General features: G+C 50.4%; 1 protein-coding gene across 1 annotated transcript; it reads left to right on the top strand.

Moving 5' to 3' along the window:
• The first annotated feature begins 3,524 nt into the window (after positions 1-3,524).
• LOC132797952 (uncharacterized) lies at positions 3,525-4,844 on the top strand. Its single transcript, XM_060809699.1, has one exon. It carries the CDS (start codon positions 3,525-3,527, stop codon positions 4,842-4,844), a length of 1,320 nt encoding a protein of 439 aa, XP_060665682.1.
• Positions 4,845-26,217: the final 21,373 nt, after the last annotated feature.

Here is a 26,217-nt window from a genome sequence, read left to right as displayed (position 1 = left end):
TTCAAACATATCATTCATATTTTTAGCTAGCAAGAGAATGAGTTCATGTTTACAATTTAATAAAATTTTTATGATCTTCAGCGAATCCCATTAGCATTTTTAGTGGTATTGAAAAGCTGAAATGACCTCCGGAAGATATACTCTCTCCTCCACTCCACCCGGCATTACGATAACATAAAGACTCCTGTCGACCAATGGAAAGAAAGTTTTTCAGAGTAGATGTGATTCCAGTAAACCGTGTTCTATCCAGTTCGCATCCGTTCAATTCATATCTTATTTCATCCAAAAATAGGCCATGCAATTATTTTAAGCAAGCCGGCAACATCATTTGTTGTACTTTGTGCCCGAATTTTGTTAGTAATTTTATTAAGTGTCCCTTCAAAGTGGAGGAAACTTTCAGACGGCAACACATACAAATCTTGGTTTTAGATTGTAACACGAACTTCATCATTTGTTTTGAAGTTCTGCTGATATGGGTAATAAGTGTGATATTCATTTTTCGTGATACTCTCATCATTGTGAGGTTTATCTTGCACAAAAAAATTTCATTCATTTTAAATGCAGCTACTAATTTTACTGAATATTAAATCTAAGTGATTTTAAAATCAGTTTATTTTTTAATGATACCGCAGGTCGTGGATATGATGGTCCTCGAGATGATAATGATGATGGTGTTTTCACTTCACCTTTACATTTAGTAATGGGAGTTGTGAGGTGATGTAACGACCTTTATTATAAATAATCATTCTGTTGCTCGTAAATGAAGACGAATAGATATAGTTTCCCTCGAAAATGGTTAATTCCCCTCCTGATCAGTTATCCGTACTTCGAGCGTGCTTATTTCTCTAGTGTTGATAGGTTAATAAATCAAGTTTCGTGTTGCATTCCAATCTAATTGTATTTACTTTTAAAATATTCACAGGATTATCTGAGACATAAATTTCAGTATTGTGCGATTTTAGAATACGTGCACCAAATCCAAATAGCTTTCCAATACTTCGTTCACGATTAAAATATACTGTTTCTTTTTAGTGGTAACTTGAACTTTCAGCGTATTATTGTTGGTTTTTATTTTTAACACATCATAAGAACCATACCCCTTTAGGACATCAATAATATATGTTGCAATCTCTTCGAGTTCATACGATCCAACAGGTATTTCTATACATTTATTTCCAATATGAAATAGATTGTTCCGTCTATCTACGTTTGGTATAGAATTGTATGTGTGAAAGTCAATGAGAGCACACTCATAATTTCTATTTAATTCAATTTGTGGGAAAAAATTTTCGGTTATAACTGATGTGTTTCCATTTAATGCAAATGTTAGTGATGTAGACATTTTAAAGTCTGAGTTTGACTGTTGTTTAATCATCATATCATTAGTTTTATGCTTCGGTATATGTGTGTATGTTTGACATAAATACAATGAATCAATATTCTTATGTCTTCCCATACAAAAATTGTTTCGATATTATCCTGCTTTTCACATGCCACATCATCGAATATCATAATGGAATTATTTTTAGCTTCGTGCGGTGATAACACTGCATCGTTTCCGGAGAATGTAAAATATCCCATTCCTTGAATTGGTTTGATAAGTTTTTCCAAATATTCATATTTGGGTTGGTATAAACTCTTTGAAAATACATAAATATTTTCAAATTTGAGACCATTGGGACTCTCTATAAGACTAAGCATCACATTGGTTTTTCCACAATTTGATGGTCCAACAATTAATGCTCTAATTGTATTGGGTAGCAAAACACTATGTCGAGGTTGCTGATTATTCTCTCCATGTCCACCACCCTCAATGTTTCGTACTAGTATGCTTTTCTTATGTCTTAAAAACGTATGTTAGTGAGAGAAGTACTTCATTCAATGGGAAACGTTTGTTGATTGAGGTTGCTATAAAATGACCAAACGTTTTTATAATTTAATTAGTTCAAAATCAAAATTCAAACAGGGTAGTGGTCTTGTAAACAATATAATAGACGCTCTACCTTTGAAGCTCATATACCTGGATACAATTACTGTGGACCTGGAACAAAGTTAGAGAAACGATTAGCACGTATTGATCGTGGTTTGGATGAAGCGTGTAGAGAGCATGATATTGCATATTCAAACAGTAAAGAGTTGAGTGAACGTCATAAAGCTGACTCAGTTTTAATTGAAAAGGCTTGGAATCGTGTAAAAGCGTTAGACAGTAGTATTGAGAGAGAGCAGCAGCATACTTTGTAACAAACATGATGAAGACGAGAAAAAATTTGGAATGGGATAAAATCAGGAGAGAAAGAAAAGAGTGAAAACATCATTGACTACAAAAATCAAAAAGGCTACAAAGGAATTGAAAAGAATAAACCGCTTGATATCTTGAGTGCAATAAAAGTTGCACGTAAAGCAGTATCGAACTCGATGGGATGTAGGAAAAATTTTGTTATTCCACGTATTATAAATGTACCCAAGATAGGTGGGTTCTTACCACTTGTCCCAATTTTAACAGCTCTGAGCGCTGTGGGTAGTTTGGCGTCAGGTAGTGCAGCAATAGTAAAATCTATTAACAATGCAAAAGATGGCTAAACAACATCTAGAGGAAAACAAGAGGCATAATAAAAAATGGAAACGGTTGCATTGGGAGCTGGTTTGTATTTACAACCATACAAAAATGGATATGGTATAACATTTGCTAGACATAATCAAAGTCAAAAACGCATTCAAAAACTAATAGGTAAGCTACCCAAGAGAGCATTATCAAACTTTGATATAATGAAGTTTGCTTTTAGAAAGATTCCTCATTTTCGAGGTGTTTATATGAAGGATCAATTACCCAAATTTCCACATCATTTCGAGTGTGGAATAATAAATGTAGCAGACTCAATATCGAATGGAACGCATTGGGTAGCATATTACAAGAGAGGATCAGATTCTTATTATTTCGATAGTTTTGGGAATTTACAGCCACCATTAGAAGTAGTCAGATATTTAGGAAAAACATTAAGTACAATTATGAACGTTTTCAAAATTTTGGGACTGTAAACTGTGGACATTTGTGTTTAGAATTTTTAATGTGGTGTATGCCGGTTGAAGGGTAGGGAGACACTTATCAGTGGGATGGTTGTCCTTCTCTAGCACTTGAGAAGTCCTACAGCTAGCAACAGCTAGAAAGTCAACCAATCAAAGGAAAACGTCCTTAGATGATGAATACCTTTGAAAACAACAGTGGAAGGGGAAAGTGTCAAGTATAAAATCAGCTAGCCACTCGAAGGAAAATATCATTCGGTCATCACCACTCATCACTCAACAACACCAGCAGCAGTATCATCACCGCATCACCGCAGCAGCAGCAGTACTAGACACACACACACACACACACACACACACCACACACGAGCAAAACCATAAAGCGGCGTCATGCAACAGACCAGCGAGATGCTTTGCGTAACCAAAGGCATCAGTGAGGTCAACCACGCAGCGGGTAGCAGACTCTGCCCTTCGGCAAATGGGCGAAGTATAAAACACACACTATGAAGATTATGCAGCTGAACCTGAACCATTGTGCAGCGGCTCAGGACCTCCTACTGGAGTCGATCAGGGAGAATGAGGTGGATGTATGCGTCCTTAGTGAACCCTTCAGACCTGGTTTTGGAGCTGATTGGACGTGCGACCACACCGGCAAGGCGGCTATATGGGTTTGTGGCAGAAACCCACACCAGTTTGGCCACCAACAGGCTGACGGCGGCTTCGTCAGGGCGCTAGTGGGCAGTGTTTGGGTGTACAGCGTATACTTAGCCCCCAGCTTGTCAATTTCGGACTTTGCCAACACACTGGACAGATTAGCTGCGGACGTGAGAGACCACTCACCAGCATTCGTCGCAGGCGACTTCAACGCTTGGGCAGTCGATTGGGGTAGCATGGTCACCAACCAAAGAGGGCGATTGGTGGTCGAAGCCTTTGCTTCACTGGACCTAACTCTCCTCAATCAAGGCTCGAAATGGACATTTAGCAGGGCCGGTACCGGCTCAATTGTTGACTTAACATTTTGCAGCAGTTCGCTCGCTCATTTAGCGGAGTGGGGAGTCAGTGACTCCTATACAGGGAGCGACCATATGGCCATTTTTTGCAAAATTGGAGCTCGGAGCCTCAGGTGCATCTCTGCCGCACCTCGTTGGAGGAATTTCTCAGCCAGCAAGCTAAACGTCGAGCGCTTTACAAGCTCGCTGAGAGATCTGGAGGTCTCAGGCAGCGCAGAGCAGATGGTCGAGACTGTCATGGAAAGGCTAGAGTCGGCTTGCGTAGGCTCCATGCCGAGTCGAGTAAACCCCTCGCTACGCCATACACCAGTTTACTGGTGGAACGAAACCATTGCCGCTGCAAGACGTGTCTGCAACCACGCGAGGAGGCGCTATCAGAGAGCGCGGGGAAGACCCTCCTTCCTATATTGGCAAACACTCTTTAGAGAGAGTCGCAAAACTCTCAAAAATGCGATCAAGGAGAGCAAAAAACGGTGTTTCCTGGCCCTGTGTGACACACTGGATGACGACCCATGGGGCAAGGCATACCAGATCGTTATAAAGAGAATCGGGGCACGGAGATCGCCACCACCACCGGATGATCTGTTGCGTGGGATTGTCATGGATCTGTTTCCCAGCGTGGAGGAAGACAACGCATGGCTGCCAGATACAGCATCCAACGATGGTCTGCCGCTGAAGTTGGTCACCAGCGAGGAGGTGTTAAAATGCGTTAGGAGTATGAAACAAACCGGCGCTCCAGGTCCGGATGGCATACCCGCAAGGGCACTAAGGCTCGCCTGCTCCCTCCATCCAGAAGCTTTTCAGCAATGCTGAATAAGTGCCTGGAAGAAGCTGTAGTCCCGGATAGGTGGAAAACTCAAAAGCTGGTCCTAATTCCGAAGCCCGGAAACCGCCTGGCAATTCATCCTCGTTTAGGCCTATCTGCCTCATCGACGTGGCGGGGAAACTGCTGGAGAAGGTGATCTGCACTCGCTTGGAGGAAGCTATATTGGTGAACGGAAACCTTTCCCCCAACCAATATGGATTCCGGAAGGCCAGGTCGACAGTAGATGCAATCGAGAAGGTAGTTGGCATTGCTTCCAATGCAATTGCTGGCACTCGCTGGAAAGGGGCCAGAAGAAGTACTGTCTGATGGTGACATTGGACATCAGAAACGCCTTCAACTCGGCCCGGTGGAACTGCATCTTACGGGCGCTAGACGCATTCAAAGTCCCACGGCAGTTGCTAAAGATTATCAGGAGTTACTTCTCGTCGAGAGTACTCAAATATGATACCAGTGTTCGAACAGAAGAGTACATCGTGACTGGAGGCGTTCCTCAGGGGTCTGTGCTTGGCCCGCTATTGTGGAACGCGATGTACGACGGAATCCTTCGACTGGACCTGCCGACAGGAGCAAACCTAATTGGTTTCGCCGACGACATTGCGCTACTTGTGGTCGCTAAGGAGCTGGAGGTCGCCGAATCAAATTGCAACAGAGCTATCGATTGCATTGGGACTTGGCTGCTCTCCGTCGGACTGGAGTTGGCTCCCCAAAAAACGGAAGCAGTGCTGATCAGTAGCAGGAAGAAAGTGGAAACAGCGGTAGTCAAGGTCGGAGCCGCCCATATTACCTCCAAGCGTACACTTAAGTACCTGGGAGTGACGATCGACTCGAGGCTGAGTTTTCGGGAACACCTGCAGGAGGTTGGCCGTAAGGCTGCTGTCACCAACAGGGCGTTATCTCGCCTGATGCCCAACACCAGGGGCCCCAAACAGTGTCGTCGAGCATTAATTTCGAGCGTAACAAGGTCCATAGCCCTTTATGCTGCCCCTATCTGGGCAGACGCCGTTATCAAAAGCTCGTACGTCGGCGGCTTGGCGTCAACCTTCCGGCTGAGCGCCATCAGAGTCATAAGCGGTTTCAGGACCGTTTCCGACGAGGCTGCACACGTCATTGCCGGCATACCCCCCTTCGAGGAAATGGTCAGGAGAGGGTAAGTGTCTTCCGGCAACTCCAGACTGGCTCCTTACCCAACGCCGAGAAGAGATCCATTAAACAAAGGGCACAGAGGGAATGCCTCGAAAGGTGGCAGACCCGGTGGAACGAGGCGTCCAAAGGGCGGTGGACTCACCGGCTTATCCCTCTCATTAAGGAATGGACGACAAGGAGTCACGGCCAGTTGAATTTTCACTTGACCCAGGTCATCAGTGGCCACGGCTGCTTCAGGAGCTACTTGTTCCGGTTCGGACACGACACAGCCGAAGAGTGCCCCGCTTGTTTCCCGACTGCGGTGGAGGACGCCGAGCACGTAATCTTCCAATGCGGTAGATACGCAACCCTCAGACAAGAGCTGGCAGTTGCAATTGGTGAGAGGTTAACCGTGTCGACATTGGTTCCGCTGATGCTGGTATCGTCCGCTAACTGGACACTGATCAGCCAATTTGTGGCTGCGGTCATGAACGAGCAAAGGAGGGCTGAGAAGGCAAGACAACGAACGAGGGAGTAAGTGGCGCCGACGCACTTGTGAAGCATTGCTTCGCGGCCGTCCCACAAGAGCCAGGCTCCGCTAACTCGGTTTTCTTCTTCCTTGTCTCTAGACATAATTTCCTATAACTCCACTCTGTAAACTTTTTCTAACCTATACTACGAATAAAAAACACACACACACACACACACACACACACACACACACACACACACACACACACACACACACACACACACACACACACACACACACACACACACACACACACACACACACACACACACTCTCCGCAAGCCGGTCGCAGTTTTGGAGACGCTCCTTTCGATCGCTCGGGAAATCACCAAAATAAGTCGTAAAACCTAAAAAAAGTGACTGCGAGTTAGCTCGAGCAGTGTTCAACACTTGTGTACTCACGGTCGGTCGGGGCACCTGCTGCTGGACGTCGTAGACAGCCGCGTTGCCAGGAGACGCATTGGCGGAGTTGACGGCTGCGAGGGAAATTGTTGTTGGTTCCAGTACAATTGGCCACAACTACTTGTAAACAATCGCAACTGCACTCCCACGATCAGCTGACGACGAGGGCTGCACTACCATCAGCTGCGTAGCCAGACTGGGCGCTCTGGCGTTGCCAGTCGGCCAATCAGAAGCTCAGCGCAAAGCTTTAAAAGCACAGCGCAAAGCTCAAAAGTGCAAAAATATCTGCATACTTTCAGGAGCAGCTAATTAGTATACGCATTAAGCTCCGCTTAAAGAGTGCAGCTGCAGTGGCGCAGTGCATAGAGGCGCGGACTTCTCAGCGATCCACGGTTCGAATCCACCAAGATCGGAAAAAGTCCAACACTTAATTTATTAGGTGGTCTGGCCGAAAAAGAGTGGGTCGGGATGCAGCGCACACCACCACCACCACCACCAGCAGCAGTAGTTAACAGGCCCAAGTTCCCGTGTGGCAGCAGCATAGAAGAAAATGCATGCCATAACCAAACGGGCGACAACAGGAGCAGGAGCGAGGAACAAGCAAGCTCGTCGGCGGTCGCTGGGTCTGATCCCGACATGGCGGTCACACGCATCATCGTGCCTGTTGCTGGCCCAGCCAACGAGAAGCGGCGGTCAGTCAAAGACCTTCTGGAGCGGATGGGCACAGAACTGGACGGCCTCTCGGAGCAGTTCGCCTCTCAGAGGCATATTAACGAGAAAATGAGGAGCAAGCTCATGAGGCTGATGAAGCTGCAACGAGCGGCAGCGGAGCAACTATGCCACGAGCCAGCGGAAGATCCCGCCAACGCAGAAGCAGTACCACCAGATCAGGCAGCTCCAAGCGAAGTTAAGCTGGCGACAACCGGAAGCAAGGCAGCGGCCACACCCAAAAGACCGCGAGACATAGAGAGCGGGTCGAGGAAAACTCCTCCCCAAAGCGCAACAAAAAATGTTCACAACCAGGTGCAAGGCGGCGAGTGGACAACCGTAGAGCCGAGGAGGAGCAACATCACCGCCACCGGTCCTAAGAAGAAGGCCAACAAAATACGCCCGGACGCGCTGGTAGTGAGCGCGAAAGGCGAGATGAGCTACAGCGATGTGCTCTCTAGTCACGAGACGGCAGGACGGCAGACTCAAAGACGTATCAGACAGAGTAACAACTGCGCGCAGAACTGCCAAGGGCGATCTGCTGCTAGAACTTGAGGAACAGGTCTGGACAACACAGACAAACTACGAGAGGAGATCGAGAAAGTGTTGGGAGACTGTGCAGAGGTGCGCACTCTGTCTCAACTCACGCAGCTGGTTGTCAGAGACCTGGACGAACTTGCAAGCAAAGAGGAGATTGTCAAAGCGATGGCGGAGCAAGTTGGCATGCCGGCAAATCTGTGCCAGGTAAAGAGCATAAGACCTGCTTACGCCAACACTCAGGCGGCGACGGTCCTGGTGCCTCCAATCTGGGCCAAAAAAATTGGACAGCTGGGCAAGCTGAAAATCGGCTGGACGCGATGCAGAGTAGCCGAGCAGGAGCCGAGGACTCGGTGTTTTAAATGCTTGACTTTGGGCACATTGCGAGCAAGTGCCAAAGCGCGGTGGATAGAGCAAACAGCTGCTTCAAATGTGGCGAGCAAAACCATAAAGCGGCGTCATGCAACAGACCAGCGAGATGCTTTGCGTAACCAAAGGCATCAGTGAGGTCAACCACGCAGCGGGTAGCAGACTCTGCCCTTCGGCAAATGGGCGAAGTATAAAACACACACTATGAAGATTATGCAGCTGAACCTGAACCATTGTGCAGCGGCTCAGGACCTCCTACTGGAGTCGATCAGGGAGAATGAGGTGGATGTATGCGTTCTTAGTGAACCCTTCAGACCTGGTTTTGGAGCTGATTGACGTGCGACCACACCGGCAAGGCGGCTATATGGGTTTGTGGCAGAAACCCACACCAGTTTGGCCACCAACAGGCTGACGGCGGCTTCGTCAGGGCGCTAGTGGGCAGTGTTTGGGTGTACAGCGTATACTTAGCCCCCAGCTTGTCAATTTCGGACTTTGCTAACACACTGGACAGATTAGCTGCGGACGTGAGAGACCACTCACCAGCATTCGTCGCAGGCGACTTCAACGCTTGGGCAGTCGATTGGGGTAGCATGGTCACCAACCAAAGAGGGCGATTGGTGGTCGAAGCCTTTGCTTCACTGGACCTAACTCTCCTCAATCAAGGCTCGAAATGGACATTTAGCAGGGCCGGTACCGGCTCAATTGTTGACTTAACATTTTGCAGCAGTTCGCTCGCTCATTCAGCGGAGTGGGGAGTCAGTGACTCCTATACAGGAGCGACCATATGGCCATTTTTTGCAAAATTGGAGCTCGGAGCCTCAGGTGCATCTCTGCCGCACCTCGTTGGAGGAATTTCTCAGCCAGCAAGCTAAACGTCGAGCGCTTTACAAGCTCGCTGAGAGAGCTGGAGGTCTCAGGCAGCGCAGAGCAGATGGTCGAGACTGTCATGGAAAGGCTAGAGTCGGCTTGCGTAGGCTCCATGCCGAGTCGAGTAAACCCCTCGCTACGCCATACACCAGTTTACTGGTGGAACGAAACCATTGCCGCTGCAAGACGTGTCTGCAACCACGCGAGGAGGCGCTATCAGAGAGCGCGGGGAAGACCCTCCTTCCTATATTGGCAAACACTCTTTAGAGAGAGTCGCAAAACTCTCAAAAATGCGATCAAGGAGAGCAAAAAACGGTGTTTCCTGGCCCTGTGTGACACACTGGATGACGACCCATGGGGCAAGGCATACCAGATCGTTATAAAGAGAATCGGGGCACGGAGATCGCCACCACCACCGGATGATCTGTTGCGTGGGATTGTCATGGATCTGTTTCCCAGCGTGGAGGAAGACAACGCATGGCTGCCAGATACAGCATCCAACGATGGTCTGCCGCTGAAGTTGGTCACCAGCGAGGAGGTGTTAAAATGCGTTAGGAGTATGAAACAAACCGGCGCTCCAGGTCCGGATGGCATACCCGCAAGGGCACTAATGCTCGCCTGCTCCCTCCATCCAGAAGCTTTTTCAGCAATGCTGAATAAGTGCCTGGAAGAAGCTGTAGTCCCGGATAGGTGGAAAACTCAAAAGCTGGTCCTAATTCCGAAGCCCGGGAAACCGCCTGGCAATTCATCCTCGTTTAGGCCTATCTGCCTCATCGACGTGGCGGGAAACTGCTGGAGAAGGTGATCTGCACTCGCTTGGAGGAAGCTATATTGGTGAACGGAAACCTTTCCCCCAACCAATATGGATTCCGGAAGGCCAGGTCGACAGTAGATGCAATCGAGAAGGTAGTTGGCATTGCTTCCAATGCAATTGCTGGCACTCGCTGGAAAGGGGCCAGAAGAAGTACTGTCTGATGGTGACATTGGACATCAGAAACGCCTTCAACTCGGCCCGGTGGAACTGCATCTTACGGGCGCTAGACGCATTCAAAGTCCCACGGCAGTTGCTAAAGATTATCAGGAGTTACTCGTCGAGAGTACTCAAATATGATACCAGTGTTCGAACAGAAGAGTACATCGTGACTGGAGGCGTTCCTCAGGGGTCTGTGCTTGGCCCGCTATTGTGGAACGCGATGTACGACGGAATCCTTCGACTGACCTGCCGACAGGAGCAAACCTAATTGGTTTCGCCGACGACATTGCGCTACTTGTGGTCGCTAAGGAGCTGGAGGTCGCCGAATCAAATTGCAACAGAGCTATCGATTGCATTGGGACTTGGCTGCTCTCCGTCGGACTGGAGTTGGCTCCCCAAAAAACGGAAGCAGTGCTGATCAGTAGCAAGAAGAAAGTGGAAACAGCGGTAGTCAAGGTCGGAGCCGCCCATATTACCTCCAAGCGTACACTTAAGTACCTGGGAGTGACGATCGACTCGAGGCTGAGTTTTCGGGAACACCTGCAGGAGGTTGGCCGTAAGGCTGCTGTCACCAACAGGGCGTTATCTCGCCTGATGCCCAACACCAGGGGCCCCAAACAGTGTCGTCGAGCATTAATTTCGAGCGTAACAAGGTCCATAGCCCTTTATGCTGCTCCTATCTGGGCAGACGCCGTTATCAAAAGCTCGTACATCGGCGGCTTGGCGTCAACCTTCCGGCTGAGCGCCATCAGAGTCATAAGCGGTTTCAGGACCGTTTCCGACGAGGCTGCACACGTCATTGCCGGCATACCCCCTTCGAGGAAATGGTCAGGAGAGGGTAAGTGTCTTCCGGCAACTCCAGACTGGCTCCTTACCCAACGCCGAGAAGAGATCCATTAAACAAAGGGCACAGAGGGAATGCCTCGAAAGGTGGCAGACCCGGTGGAACGAGGCGTCCAAAGGGCGGTGGACTCACCGGCTTATCCCTCTCATTAAGGAATGGACGACAAGGAGTCACGGCCAGTTGAATTTTCACTTGACCCAGGTCATCAGTGGCCACGGCTGCTTCAGGAGCTACTTGTTCCGGTTCGGACACGACACAGCCGAAGAGTGCCCCGCTTGTTTCCCGACTGCGGTGGAGGACGCCGAGCACGTAATCTTCCAGTGCGGTAGATACGCAACCCTCAGACAAGAGCTGGCAGTTGCAATTGGTGAGAGGTTAACCGTGTCGACATTGGTTCCGCTGATGCTGGTATCGTCCACTAACTGGACACTGATCAGCCAATTTGTGGCTGCGGTCATGAACGAGCAAAGGAGGGCCGAGAAGGCAAGACAACGAACGAGGGAGTAAGTGGCGCCGACGCACTTGTGAAGCATTGCTTCGCGGCCGTCCCACAAGAGCCAGGCTCCGCTAACTCGGTTTTCTTCTTCCTTGTCTCTAGACATAATTTCCTATAACTCCACTCTGTAAACTTTTTCTAACCTATACTACGAATAAAAAAAACACACACACACAGTGACAGTGAGTTGAATTTTCCGCAAGCCGGTCGCGTTTTGGAGACGCTCCTTTCGATCGCTCGGGAATTCGCCAAAATAAGTCGAAAAACCTAAAAAAGTGACTACGAGTTAGCTCGAGCAGTGTTTAACCCTTGTGTACTCACGGTCGGTCGGGGCACCTGCTGCTGGACGTCGTAGGCAGCTGCGTCACCAAGAGACGCATTGGTAGAGTTGACGGCTGCGAGGGAAATTGTTGTTGGTTCCAGTACAATTGACCACAACTACTGGTAAACAATAGCAATTGCACTCCTACGATCAGCTGACGACGAGGGCTGCACTACCATCAGCTGCTTAGCCAGACTGGGCGCTCTGGCGTTGCCAGTCGGCCAAACGGAAGCACAGCGCAAAGCTTAAAAAGCACAGCGCAAAGCTCAAAAGTGCAAAAATATCTGCATACTTTCAGGAGCGGCTTATTAATATTCGCATTAAGCTCCGCTGAAAGAGTGCAGCTGCAGTGGCGCAGTGCATAGAGGCGCGGACTATTCAGAGATCCAAGGTTCGAATCCACCAAGATCGGAAAAAGTCCAACACTTAATTTATTAAGTGGCCTGGCCGAAAGAGTGGGTCGGCGATGCAGCGCACACCACCACCAGCAGTTAACAGGCCTAAGTTCCCGTGTGGCAGCAGCATAGATGAAAATGCATGCCATAACCAAACGGGCGACAACAGGAGCAGGAGTGAGGAATCAGCAAGCTCGTCGGCGGTCGCTGTGTTGCCGGATCCCGATATGGCGGCCACACGTATTGTGTCTGTTGCTGACCCAGCCAGTGGGAAGAGGTCGCTTAAAGACTTGTTGGAGCGCTTGGGCACGGAGCTGGACGGCCTTTCCGAGCAGTTTGCCTCGCAGAGGCACATCAATGAAAAGATGAGGAGCAAGTTGGCAAGAATGCAGAAATTGCATCGAGCCGCAACAGAGCTATGTAAAGAGGCAAGCGTCACAGTCACCACAGACACAGCCACTGAAGGAGCATTGATAAAGCGGCCCCAAGAAAAGTCGTGTCAGCGGTAATCGGCACAAAGCCGTCGGCAACGCCCAAGAGACAGAGGGATACCGAGGCGGAGCCTAGGAAAACTCCACCTAAGCGAAATAAAACAGCAGTAACTCACGCCGAGTGGACTACAGTGGAGACGAAAAGCACGGGGAGGAAGAGGACCACTACCAAGCCACGCCCTGACGCACTGGTGGTCAGTGCAAAAGGAGAGATGAGCTATAGTGACGTGCTCTCAATGGTTACCAGACGGCAGGATGGGAAGCTGCAAAATGTCGCTGATAGCGTGATCACAGCGCGAAGAACTGCCAAGGGAGATCTTCTGTTGGAGCTCGGAGGCTCTGGGCTGGACAGTACTTCCAAACTGAAGGACGCAATCGAGAACGTGCTAGGGGATTGCGCAGAGGTGCGCAGCATAACCCAGCGAACGACAATTGCTATTCGTGACTTGGACGAACTCACGCGTCAGGAGGAAGTGTTGGCAGCAGTGCATGCGCAAGCGGGCGTTCCTATCGACGTGTGCCAGCTGAAGAGCCTGAGAGCGGCATACGCAGGCACGCAGGTAGCAATTCTTCAGGTGCCACCACTATGGGCTCCAAAAATCCTTGAGTTGGGCAAACTCAAGGTAGGGTGGTCCCGCTGCAGAATTGTGGAGCAAGAGCAGAGGACGAGGTGCTTCAAATGCCTTGAGATCGGGCACATAGCCAGCAGATGCAAAAACCTCATTGATAGGAGTAACTGCTGTCTAAGATGTGGAGAACCTGGTCACAAAGTGGCATCGTGCACCAACGCAGCGAATTGCTACATTTGCAGCGCAAACGGAAGCAAACAGCTAAACCACCAGGCTGGTAGTCGCAATTGCCCACTGGCAGCAAAGAGCGTAACGAAAGCACACTCATGCAAGTAGTCCAGCTCAACCTAAATCACTGTGCAGCTGCGCATGATCTTCTTCAGCAAGCAGTGCGAGACGATAGCGCTGACGTAGCTATCCTTAGTGAACCGTACAGAGCGGTAACAGGCTCAGTCTGGGCAGCGGATACTACGGGCAAGGCAGCAATCTGGGTGTGCGGCAAATCACCGTTGCAGTTCGGACACGAGCATGCTACACGTGGATTTGTGCGAGCAAAAATTGGCGGTACATGGGTTTACAGCGTGTATCTGGCCTCCAGTCTGTCTCTGGAGGAATACGGGCGCATTCTGGATGAACTCGCAGCAGATGCTATAGGCCGCTCCCCATTAATTGTCGGCGGCGACTTCAACGCATGGGCAATGGAATGGGGCAGTCCCTGCACAAATGCGAGAGGCTCGATTGTGACGGAGACGTTCCAAATGCTGGATCTAATCCTCTTGAACGAGGGCACGCAGCAGACTTTTGCAGAGCTGGCGTGGGGTCCATAGTCGACCTGACTTACGTGTGCAGCGCGTTGTCGCCTTCGGCACGTTGGCGCTTGAGCGACGCCTACACAGCTAGCGACCACCGTGCCATTCTGTGCGAAGTTGGCGGGCGGCGCCCCAGCAATACAAGTGACCCATCAAGATGGGTTAACTTTAATGCGGATAAGATGGATGTGCTGCGCTTCAGCGCTCGCATCCAGTGCATGGAAGTGGTAGGAAGCGCCGAGCAGATGGCTACGATAGCATTGCATGCGTTAGCGCAAGCATGCAAAGACACGATGCCCCCAGGAGATCTTCCACCCACCACCATCTGCCAGTGTATTGGTGGAATGAGGATATCGCCACCGCCAGGCGGGAATGCAACCGCGTGAGAAGATGCTACCAGCGATCGCGAGGCAGACCGTCCTACACATCGTGGCAGCGCGAATTCAAAGAGAGGCGGAAAGCTCTGAAACATGCCATCAAGGCGAGCAAACGCAAATGCTTCATCGAGCTTTGTGAGGCTTTGGAGAGCGACCCATGGGGAAGGCGTATCAACTGGTCACTAAAAGATCTCGGCACACAAAGCGTCTATGCCACCGGATGATGTGATGCACTGCATTGTCCGTGAGCTGTTTCCGACTACAGCTGGTGAGTCGGTGCGAAATATTGATGTCGCCACATCCAATAACAGTGCGGCAATTGAGTGGGTTACCAGTGCCGAGATAAGTACTATCGCTGGAAGCATGAAGCTGGGAAAGGCGCCTGGGCCGGATGGCATTCCACTGAGAGCTCTTCGGCTCGCCTGTGCTCTGAGGCCGGAAATCTTCGTTGACATGTTCAACAGGTGTCTACAGGAGGCTGTCTTTCCAAATATCTGGAAATCGCAGAGACTGGTTCTGCTCCTAAACCAGGCAAGAATCCGGGCGAACCTGCTGCATATCGGCCAATCTGCCTCATTGACAATGCGGGAAAAATGTTGGAGAAAATCATATGCACCCGGCTGGAGCGCGCTATTGCCGCAGGAGGTGACCTATCGCCAAATCAATTTGGCTTTCGCAAGGCCAGATCGACAGTCGACGCAGCGACTAGAGTTGTGGAGATCGCCTCACACGCCATAGCGGGCAGCAGATGGAAAGGAGGAGCCAAGAAGTACTGCTTAATGGTTACGCTGGACATCAAGAATGCCTTTAACTCGGCTCGTTGGGACTGCATTCTCGAGGCTCTGGCAGTGTTCCAAGTGCCGAGTTATCTTCTGGAGATCGTGCGTAGCTACCTATCCTGCAGGCGGCTATTGTACGAGACAAGCACTGGTACAGAGGAGTACGTCGTGACGGCAGGTGTTCCACAAGGGTCGGTCTTGGGCCCTCTTCTGTGGAATGCCATGTATGATGGCATCCTGAGACTAACCCTCCCCACCGGCACGCACATGGTTGGCTTCGCAGACGACATCGCTGTCCTTGTCGTGAGGAAGGAGCTGTTGCAGGCCGAGAGGGTGTGCAACCAAGCAATTGCGACCATCCAGCAGTGGCTTGTCTCAGTTGGGCTGGCACTTGCGCCGCATAAAACGGAAGCCGTGCTGATAAGCAGCAGGAAACGTGTAGAAGTAGCGAAAATTTCGGTTGGATGCACAACTATTTCGTCCAAAAGAGCGATTAAGTATCCGGGAGTATGGATCGATACAAGGCTCAGCTTTCGAGAGCACCTGGAAGCGACGAGCAATAAAGCTGCAGGCATGAACCGGCTACTTTCGAGGCTCATGGCGAATATTGGAGGCCCAAAACAATTGCGACGATCGCTGATCGCGGGTGCCATGCGATCCATCGCACTGTTCGCGGCACCAGTTTGGGTTCGAGCACTGGACACCAGGAGTTACTGCCAAGGGCTGGAGGCAGCGTTCAGGAAGAGTGCCATCCGCATCATTAGCGGATTCCGTACAATTTCTGAGGACGCTGCGTTCGTCATCGCTGGTGTACCTCCGTTTGTGGAAATGGCCAGAGAGCGAGCTGATACCTATCGGCAGCTGCGATCCCGGTACCACAGCAACGCCGAAACGAGATCCGTGCGGACGGCAGGACGGCAAGAATGCCTTGAGAGGTGGCAGCGACGTTGGGATAGGTCTCCAAAAGGCCGCTGGACGCATCGGCTTATCCCGAACATCGGGGAATGGACCGGCAGGAAGCACGGTCAAGTCAACTTCTACTTGACACAGGTGCTAAGCGGCCATGGATGCTTCAGAAGCTATCTGCACCGCTTTGGTCATGAAGCTTCTGGCAACTGCTCTGAGTGTGGAACACTGGAGGATGCTGAGCATGCTATGTTCGCCTGCAAGATATATGGATCACTACGCAACGACTTGAAAGGGCACTTGGCGTAGCGATTGCGGTGGGAAACTTGGTCCCGCTTATGCTGCAATCAGTGGGCAACTGGGTCGTGATATGCGAGTTTGTGTCAACTGTGATGCAGACCCAACGTAGCATGGAGAGAGCCAGGAGGAGTCGATGGAATAGGTGGCGCTATGTCTCTTGTGACGCATTGCTTCACGGCCGTACCGCAGGAGATCGCACTGCCCTATACCCATCATAATTTATTTATTTAGTGTATCTCGTTAGTATATTAAAACTAGTAATAGTATAGCAAAGTTGAAATAAAAAAAAAACACACACACACACACACACAGATACCACCGTGTGGTGGCGGTTACGAGAATACCACCTCAGTCAACCACTGCTTGTCGTAAAAGGCGACTAAAGTGGTATCAAGGCCGAGCCCAGTACAGCCTTGATTAGGATACTGGAAACACCACCTCTGACTTGATGAGTTGGGCCGACAGTCACAGTATTCTAGTATCTGAGTAGACAGAGTGATATCTTGTCGAAACGACTACTAGGCTAATGCTCTGACTGCCCCCGTCCCGTTAAAATCGTGGCTGACCTCTAAGCACGCTCAATGGTTTGTCCCCATTCAGTTGGGCGTACAGGCTCAGTTGAGACTACTCCTGACCTACGTGGATCTGGCTCTGAACATACGACCCCATGAAGGCGTATGTCAACCCTCGCATGGCCTCCCTGATACATAGACAACCATGAGATCATTAGACACGACTGCACTACGAACATTGATAACGACTTAGAGTTGGGACCCAATCACAACGATGTTTACAACAAGAGAAGGAAGGAAGGGAGGAGAGGAGAGAGAAAGGAGAGAATTGCATGAGTCTGCGGATCGACAGCGATCGGAAGGAGCGGCGAAGGTTGACCCGTTCGCAAGGAAGTCGAGGGTTTCCCACTCGCCGATAAGAGTGCCAGTAATTGCTGCGGTATCTGGGCCATCTGAACGAGCGTCTGAATCGGCTACAGTTATGGAAACACAGCAGGGCGAACAACGACCCCCGCCAATGCAACTTAATCTTAAAGTTGCGCAAACGCTGAGGTCAAAATCAGTCCCACCATCGGACAACGCTACGAAGGAGGGCTCGTCGTCACTACGATCGGACCCGGTGAAATTTACGGTACTCGGGGAGAAAATTGGTCTCCTTAACGATATGCTCGAAGGTCGGAGATCTATTCACCAACCGATGAGGAATCTGATCGAGGAGATTACAAACCTGTATAAGGAGATTAAGGAGAATAGCCTCGGCACCTCCTCACCCATGCAGAAAGGCGAGTCACCTAGTGACAAACCATCCCGGAAGAGCAATGTTGGAAAGGAGTCGACAAAGAGCCCCGGAGGCGGAAAGGTGACAGCCCCGCTGACACAGCGGCAACAACGGAGTCCCACGCAAGGAGCCAATGATCCGGAATGGTAAACCTAGGTGATCGTGGGCGCTGAAAAGTTCCAAGAGTTTTCCTTCCCGAAATGAAAACACTCGCGGTTTTTCTTATAATATATAGATTTATTATGAACTTTTCGGGTTGTTGAAAACGCACAATTGGGGGGTAATTATACCGATTTAAGTGAGGCGAGGTTTAGAACTGAACTTTAGAGAAATGCCGACGGCATTTCGTTGATCTATACTGAGCGCGGCTCAGCGGTGGTGAGTTGTGGGAGAGAAAAGCTGAGAGCACTGGAGCTTGAGTGCATTCTTACGCACTGAGCGCATTGCTAGTGAGCGAAAAAGCTTTGAGTGCTTTTCGGTCGGCAGAGCGGAGGTGTGCCTCTCACCTAGCAATGCGCTCGCATCAACATTCTCCCCCCCTTGCAATATTGGGATTGCAAAAAATAACAAATTTGGGAGGATACCCGGCAGGACAATATCAGGATAGATAGAGTGGGTGTGTCTTGGAGCGCAACGACGCCGTGCAGACTCCTTTAGCGCCCATGCGAGTGATGGAGAGGCCCAAGGCCCCTGGCAACGACTCGCTGATGCGGCTTACTGGACAGCACGGATCCAACTCGCCGCGGTGGGGAGTATGCTCACCCTTTGCACTGGAAAGTGCCGTCTGCAGGAGCTAGGCACGGGCCGGGTGCGTGGGTGAGTGGGTTCGTAGATGCCGGCCTGGTGGATGCCGGCCTGGGAAACGTGGACACGGGACGTCCTTGGTGGTTCTTCTCTGGAGGGTGCCGGGTGGTCGCGTCGGCTCCTGGGCTGGCGCGAGGTTGTGACGGGAGGCACGGAGACCCCACGCGGAGTGACCGGTGCCATCGGTGCAGAGGAAGACTGCGTCTCCGTCCGGGATCGTTCGACGGACAGTCGAGCTGAAAGAGGTTCTAAGGGAGGTCCTGTCACAGGATCAAGCGTATAGGTTCGGTCGACGGACAGTCGAGCCGTAGGTGTTGGAACCGATTTTGAATGGGGCCTAACAAAGGCTTGCGTTTAGAGGATCGTTCGACAGACAGTCGAACCGAAGAAGGATCAGAGTGGGGTCCCGTCACAGGACCAATCTTAGGGGTTCGTTCGACGGACAGTCGAGCCGAAAAACTGAAATAGATTTGGAGGGGTCCTGTCACAGGACCGATCGTAGGAGTTCGATCGACGGACAGTCGAGTCGAAAAGGACGAGATGGAGTTAGAAGTGGATCCCGACACTGGGCCGGTCAGGATCCAACCGAAAATGGTCTCTTGACCAATGAGGGTCCCACAAACGTTCGGACGAGAGCCGCCGAGAAGAACGGATGGGAGGATATCCGCGCCTAAAAGCACGTCTATCTGCGAACTGTCATAGAACTTGGGGTCGGCCAGCGGAATGCTTGGCAGATTGTCGAGGATGGTTTGTGGGACAGAGCATGAGGGCAGTTTTCCTGCTAATTGAGGAAGAACGAAAGCCGATGCCTCAATCTGCAGATCTGGTCGTAACGGGGAGCCAATTAGGAATTGGCAATGCTTTCGGGGCTGGGCTGCTACAACTTGAGTCAGCCCAGAGACGTGGGTTTGAACGGATGTGTATGGCATCCTCAAGCGCTTGAACAATCGTTCAGAAATGAAGGTAGCCTCTGATCCGGAATCGATCAGAGCCCGTGCTGTGTGCCGAACGCCGTGATGGCAAATGTGTACAACAGCTGTACTCAGCAGAACACCTTGTGTGTTAACTGCCAGGAATGATTGCACATTAGCTGACTGGGAAGGAGTGGACTGTATATTAGGAGTGGGATTAGTGACTGTCGGCGTCGGGTTGACTCGATGCAAGAGTGTATGATGACGACCCTTGCACGTAAAACAGCTGTGCGCACTTGTGCAGTCGGCCAGGACATGGCCTCGTGCGAAACAGTTCAAGCAAAGCTTCTGTCGCTTGATATGGTTGACCCTTTCATTGACACCCATCTGGAGGAAGCGAGGGCACAATCGAATCGGATGATTCTCCCGGGAACAGAAATTGCAGGTCTGGGTCTTAATGATCACCCTACTCAAAAGAGTTGACCTGCCTGGAGACGGGGGCCTTCTTGAGTGAGGCTCTTGGAACCGTCGGAGCGTTCGTGCCGGATGACACCTCCGCTATCGCTTCTAGGAGAAAGGGTCAACTTGGGGAGCCTTGAAGAACACAAGAAAACCAGGATGCAATCCCACTTCTCTACGTTGATCTTCGAGTGCTCTAAGACTGTCAGACACCCTTGAATAGTGCTCTGCAGCTCCAGAATAGAGGAACCCGACTCTTGCCCAATGGCGGGCAAATTGAACAAAATTCTCAGCTGACTGTTTACGAGCAACCGTTTGTTCTCGAAACGCTCAGTCAAGCTGGACCAAGCCGACTGAAACCCTTCATTTGTTAAAGGAGACTTTGAAACAATTGAATGGGCTTCACCGCTGGTCTTGGAGTTGAGATAGAAAAGTTTCTCAACTGCCGACAGTCTCCGGTTCTGGATGTAGAGGGCCGTAAATAAATCCCGGAAGGTGGGCCAGCGAGTGTAATCGCCTCCGAAAACTTCGGTGTCGCACGGAGGTAATCGACACCCTGTGGGCATGGATTGCACAGCTTGTGGTTGTACGGGTGTACGGGGGTGAGCGCCTGGGATGCGTTGGCTATTTGCTCACCTAACAGAGCTGCACACTGTTCGTAGGCAGCATAGCAGTACTCGTACTTGGCCTGAACAGTAGGGAGCTCTTCTGTGGTCATCTCCTCAGACATGACGCAAGAGCAAGCCTCATACTCATTCTCGACCTTTTCCCATAAGGAACGCATCTGGTCCCTTCGGACTTGGCACGTATATAGGGATGGGCTATCAACCGAAAGATTGTTGACTCTCGCCGCAAAGTGACTGATACGATCAGTCGCGGCGATGAATTTCGTCAACGCTGTGTCTACTTTGTTTTGTGCCATCTTGTAGATCGGGACGGAAGGAATGGATGTAACTAGTAGAAAATATACCAAAAAATACTAGAAAAAATACCACAGGTAGTGCTGAGGTATTTTGTACCCAAATGGGTACGGACTGCGGACACAGGCAACGAACGCAAAGGGGCCGGGGGAAGTTTCCCGCGACAATCAAGCAAATGATTGTCGAAAACAAGAACAAAAAAGCACGGAAAAATACCACAAAAAAACACAATATGCTGGAAAACACAAATGTGGTTAAAGATCCGCTGGATGGAACAAATAATAAATAAATTGTCACGAAAAAAAACAAAAAATTATTTATATCTTTGTATATGGATATGTGTTGGAAGGAGAAGTGTATTTATACGTAGGTGTGTAAATGTGTGTGTGTATGTCTATGTGTGTGGGACACTGGCTGGAGGTAGCCTATACACCGACACCTGAGCTGGGAGTTGCTCTCAAATACACACACTAAATATATCACTTGGAAAAAATCAAGGAAAGGGTAGGGTATGTCGAGGTGCGACTACTGCTGCCCTGCCAATCTATTACTTCACTCGCAGAAGTACTTGCAGTATGTACGTATGTATGTATCTATGTCTGCACTGCGCTGTCAAACGTTTGAGCAGACGAAGTGCACGTATGTTTGTATTCGGAGAGAGAGAGCAAGTGCTGCTGCAAGCCGGTGCGCTTGCGAACAAGAGAGAGTGCACAAAGGTATGTGCGTGTGTGAAGAGAGAGCGAGAGCAAGCACGGCTGCAAGCCGGAGCGCTTGCGGACAAGAGAGAGTGCACAAAGTATGTGTGTATGTATGTATGTCGGCGATTATCGCGACATACAAAACATAAAACGGACAAGAATTAAAAGCAATACGAAATGCTTGTACACACAGCTTGGATTTTAGTTATTATGTATGTTTATATATGTATGGAATATACAATATATAATATTTGCAATTTAGTAGCTCTCTTAATAATTTACACTTTTCACTAATATGCACTTGCACTTACAAAAATAAACACACATGCATACATACGTACGCGATTGGCGGAACAAAAATATAATAATATTTTATTATAAATGAATGTATATAGGATAAACGCAGAAAAGGTCGTCCGAAGCAAAAGGAAAGCAACTTGGCAAAAGATGTTGGATTCTTTTGCACAATATGTCGGAAATTGAGGGCGGACGACCGTGGGAGAAGTGATAGGACAAACGGAAAAACTTGTGATACTTATCAGCGTAGTATGCTGGAATGCCGATGATAATGGGCTCCGGCTCGAAGGACCAAATGATCGTGGGGCGCTGAAAAGTTCCAAGAGTTTTTCCTTCCCGAAATGAAAACACTCGCGGTTTTTCTTATAATATATATATAGATTTATTATGAACTTTTCGGGTTGTTGAAAACGCACAATTGGGGGTAATTATACCGATTTAAGTGAGGCGAGGTTTAGAACTGAACTTTAGAGAAATGCCGACGGCATTTCGTTGATCTATGCTGAGCGCGGCTCAGCGGTGGTGAATTGTGGGAGAGAGAAGCTGAGAGCACTGGAGCTTGAGTGCATTCTTACGCACTGAGCGCATTGCTAGTGAGCGAAAAAGCTTTGAGTGCTTTTCGGTCGGCGGAGCGGAGGTGTGCCTCTCACTTAGCAATGCGCTCGCATCAACACTAGGAAGGAAAACAAGGCAAGGGAAGGTAGATGCACAGGCGGCGATAAGCAGCAGCGCGAGAGTTGGACGAAGGTGGAGCCGAAGAAGAAGCGAGTTAGGCAGTCAAAGCCGGATGCGATTGTCATCCAAGGAGCGACGGGAGTGAGCTACGCGGATATCCTGCGATCGGTGAAGACAGAACCTCGACTCAGGATCTAGCTCAACTAGTGAAGGGAATTAGGAAGACCGCAAAAGGCGAACTACTCTTCGAACTGGTGCGCGCTTCCGATCCTAACACGAAGGTCATGCAGGAGGCTGTGAGCACACTTTTAGGTGACAAGGCGGAAGTCCGGGTGCTGTCGGAAACCGTGTCGCTAGAGGTAAAAGACATTGATGAGCTGACGACAGAAGCAGAAATCCTGGAGGCTCTGGTCACCCAGTTTGAGGTGGTACGGACATCAGCCGATCCTCATTACAATCGCTTCGGCCGGCGTACGGAGGCACCCAAACAGCCACACTGAGGGTATCCGGCGGATTGGCGGGAAGTTACTATCTGCAGGCAAAATCCGTATAGGCTGGGTCATCTGTCGCATTAGACAGAAGGTACAGCCTATTCGATGCTTCAGATGCATGGAGTTCGGCCATGTAGCAAGTAGATGCACATCCGAGACGGATTGCAAGGACCACTGCTTTAACTGTGGAGGAAGAGGGCACCAGGCCAGGAACTGCAAGGAGGATAAGGCCTGCATGCTGTGCACAAGGAAAGGAGAAAAGGATTGCAAGCACGCAACAAATAGCCCGCTTTGTCCGTTTTTTAAGAAGGCTGTCGCCCAGTCACATAAATGATGCGCATATACCAATTGAATTTGAATCACTGCGCAGCGGCACAGGACCTGCTAGAACAGACTCTTAGGGAAAGGAAAATCGATGTTGCCATCTCTATGCGAACCCTACAGACAGAAATCCCCAATACGTGGGTCGGGGACAGATGTGGTAAGGCAGCGGTGTGGAGTTGCGGAGTCAAAAGCGGTAGCTTTTTGTTCGAGCCAGGATAGGCCCGATCTATTTCTATAGTTGCTATCTGCCTCCATCCATGGATCTACAAAGCTTCAGGGCGGCTACGGATGAACTTGCGGATGACGCGAGGTCAAAGACGCCATGCCTCATTGCAGGGGACTTTAACGCTTGGGCCACGGAGTGGGGGAGCGCGAGGACCAACGACAAAGGTCAAGCTCTGCTGGAGGCGCTGGCGACCCTGGATGTAGTGCTGCTAAACTCTGGCAACCAGTACACGTTCAGTAGGGGTAGTATGGGATCCACCATCGATGTTACTTTCGTAAGTAGCAGCCTTTCACGCAGAGCATCCTGGAAGGTATGCGGTGATTACACGCATAGCGACCACTCTGCGATTATTACGGAGATTGGTGGAAACCTGCTACGGAGAAGCACCCCCAGGAGACTCTCATATAATATGAGGTCCTTCGATAGCGAGGTCTTCAATTATATGATCAGAGAGAGCAGAGCTGGATGGCACGGCGGAGGTTATGGCCAGCAAGGTAATGGCAAGGATAGCGAGTGCTTGCGATGCCTCAATGTCCAGGAGAGTGCAGGAGGAAGTCGTCTTCCGCAAGTCCACTGGTGGAACGACGAGATAGCGGACGCAAGGAGAGAGTGCCTCCGAGCCAGGCGGAACTACCAGCGTGCTGCCCTGGTTCCGAATACGAGTACCGGAGAGGAGTACACAACACAAAGAGACGGATTCTGGCGAAACTTATCAAGGAAAGCAAGAGGGCGTCCTTCCAGCATCTGGTGAACGAGGCGGACAACGACCCGTGGGGTATGGCCTACAAGCTGACGATGAAAGAGGCTGAAAGCGTTTAGGACTCCCAGTCCATCCTGCCCAACCCTCCTTGGCAGGATTGTGCGCGAACTATTCCCACTGCAGAGTAGAGTAGGAAGGCCAAATACGCTACTGCAAGGACATCGTATCAGCTTCCCGCAGTTACTCGGGAAGAGCTCCGGGATGTCGCTAGAGGCATCAAGGTGAACAAGTCGCCCGGCCCCGATGGTATCCCTGGTCTGGCCATCAAAGCCGCCCTGGAGAATTACCCGGAGGACCTGATGAGGCTGTACAATACGTGCCTAGAGGAAGGAGTGTTCCTGCCCGATGGAAAAGCAGGTGCTAATCCCGAAAGGGGAAACCTCCGGAGGAGCCTTCCTCGTACCGACCGATCTGTTTACTAGACACGGCGGGCAAAGCGCTAGAAACGCTAGTACGGGAGCGCCTGGAGGTCGCTATAAACCGTGCAGGGGGCTTATCACCATGGCAGTTTGGGTTCCGGAAGGGTCGCTCTACGATTCAGGCTATCAGCCAAATTATGGACAAGGCGGAGAAGGCAATCGCGGGGAGCGCTGGCTCTGGGGCAGTAAGGAGTACTGCCTCATCACCGCACTGGATATAAGAAATGCCTTTAATTCTGCCAGCTGGCATAGGATCTTGCACGCGCTGCAGCACTTCAATATCCCGAGCTACCTCACCCGGATAATTGCAAGTTACCTTAGCGACAGGAAGCTCTGGTACACGACCAGTACAGGCACTGAGAGCTACGAGGTCACTGGAGGCGTCCCCAGGGATCAGTGCTCGGCCCCACCTTGTGGAACGCTATGTACGACGGAGTCCTCCGCCTAAGGATGCCGGACGGTGTGAATATTGTCGGATTTGCAGACGACATAGCGATCGTGACGGTCGCGAAGCACCTGACGGATATAGAGGCAAAGACGAATACTGCAGTCAAAGCAGTACGGGATTGGCTGGAAGAAGTAGGGCTCCGACTGGCGGAGCATAAAACCGAGGCCGTGTTAGTTACTTCAAGGAAAAGGTGGAGTTTGTTAATATCGTAGTTGGGGATACAACGATACGCTCGCAGGCCACTATGACCTATCTCGGAGTCAAGGTGGACAACAGACTCAACTTTCGAGCACACCTCATGTACGCGGCGAGTAAGGCAGCAACCGCATCCACAGCCTTAGCCCGAATAATGCCGAACACAGGTGGCCCTAGGCAGAAAAGAAGGTTACTGCTCACGAACGTGGTCAGGTCCATCAGCCTTTACGCAGCCCCGATCTGGCTAAAGGGAACGGAGAGCGGCACCTTCCTGAGGCAGATGAACTCGGTGCACCGGATCTGCGCGCTCAGAATGTGTTGCGCATTCCGGACGGTATCGGGAGAAGCTGCAATGGTCCTTGCGGGAACAGCGCCATTCGATCTACAGGCAGCAGAGCGCGCGAAGGCCAGGATAGAGCCAGTATCATACAGGAGTGGCAGGCAAGGTGGAACAGCGGCACGAAAGGTCGGTGGACACATCGCCTGGTACCGGACATTTCAAGGTGGTTAGACAGAGGTCACGGAGAGATGAACTTTACCTAACACAATTACTAAGTGGTCACGGGTGTTTCAAAGGATACCTGCACCGTTTCGGACATGCATCAGATCCTTACTGCGCCCACTGCGAGCCGCAGGTGGTGGAGG

This window comes from Drosophila nasuta, unplaced genomic scaffold, assembly GCF_023558535.2.
Source record: "Drosophila nasuta strain 15112-1781.00 unplaced genomic scaffold, ASM2355853v1 ctg39_pilon, whole genome shotgun sequence".
NCBI lineage: Eukaryota > Metazoa > Arthropoda > Insecta > Diptera > Drosophilidae > Drosophila > Drosophila nasuta.
Note: the sequence above shows the minus strand (reverse complement) of the source record. Positions and strands in the feature narration are given on the sequence as shown.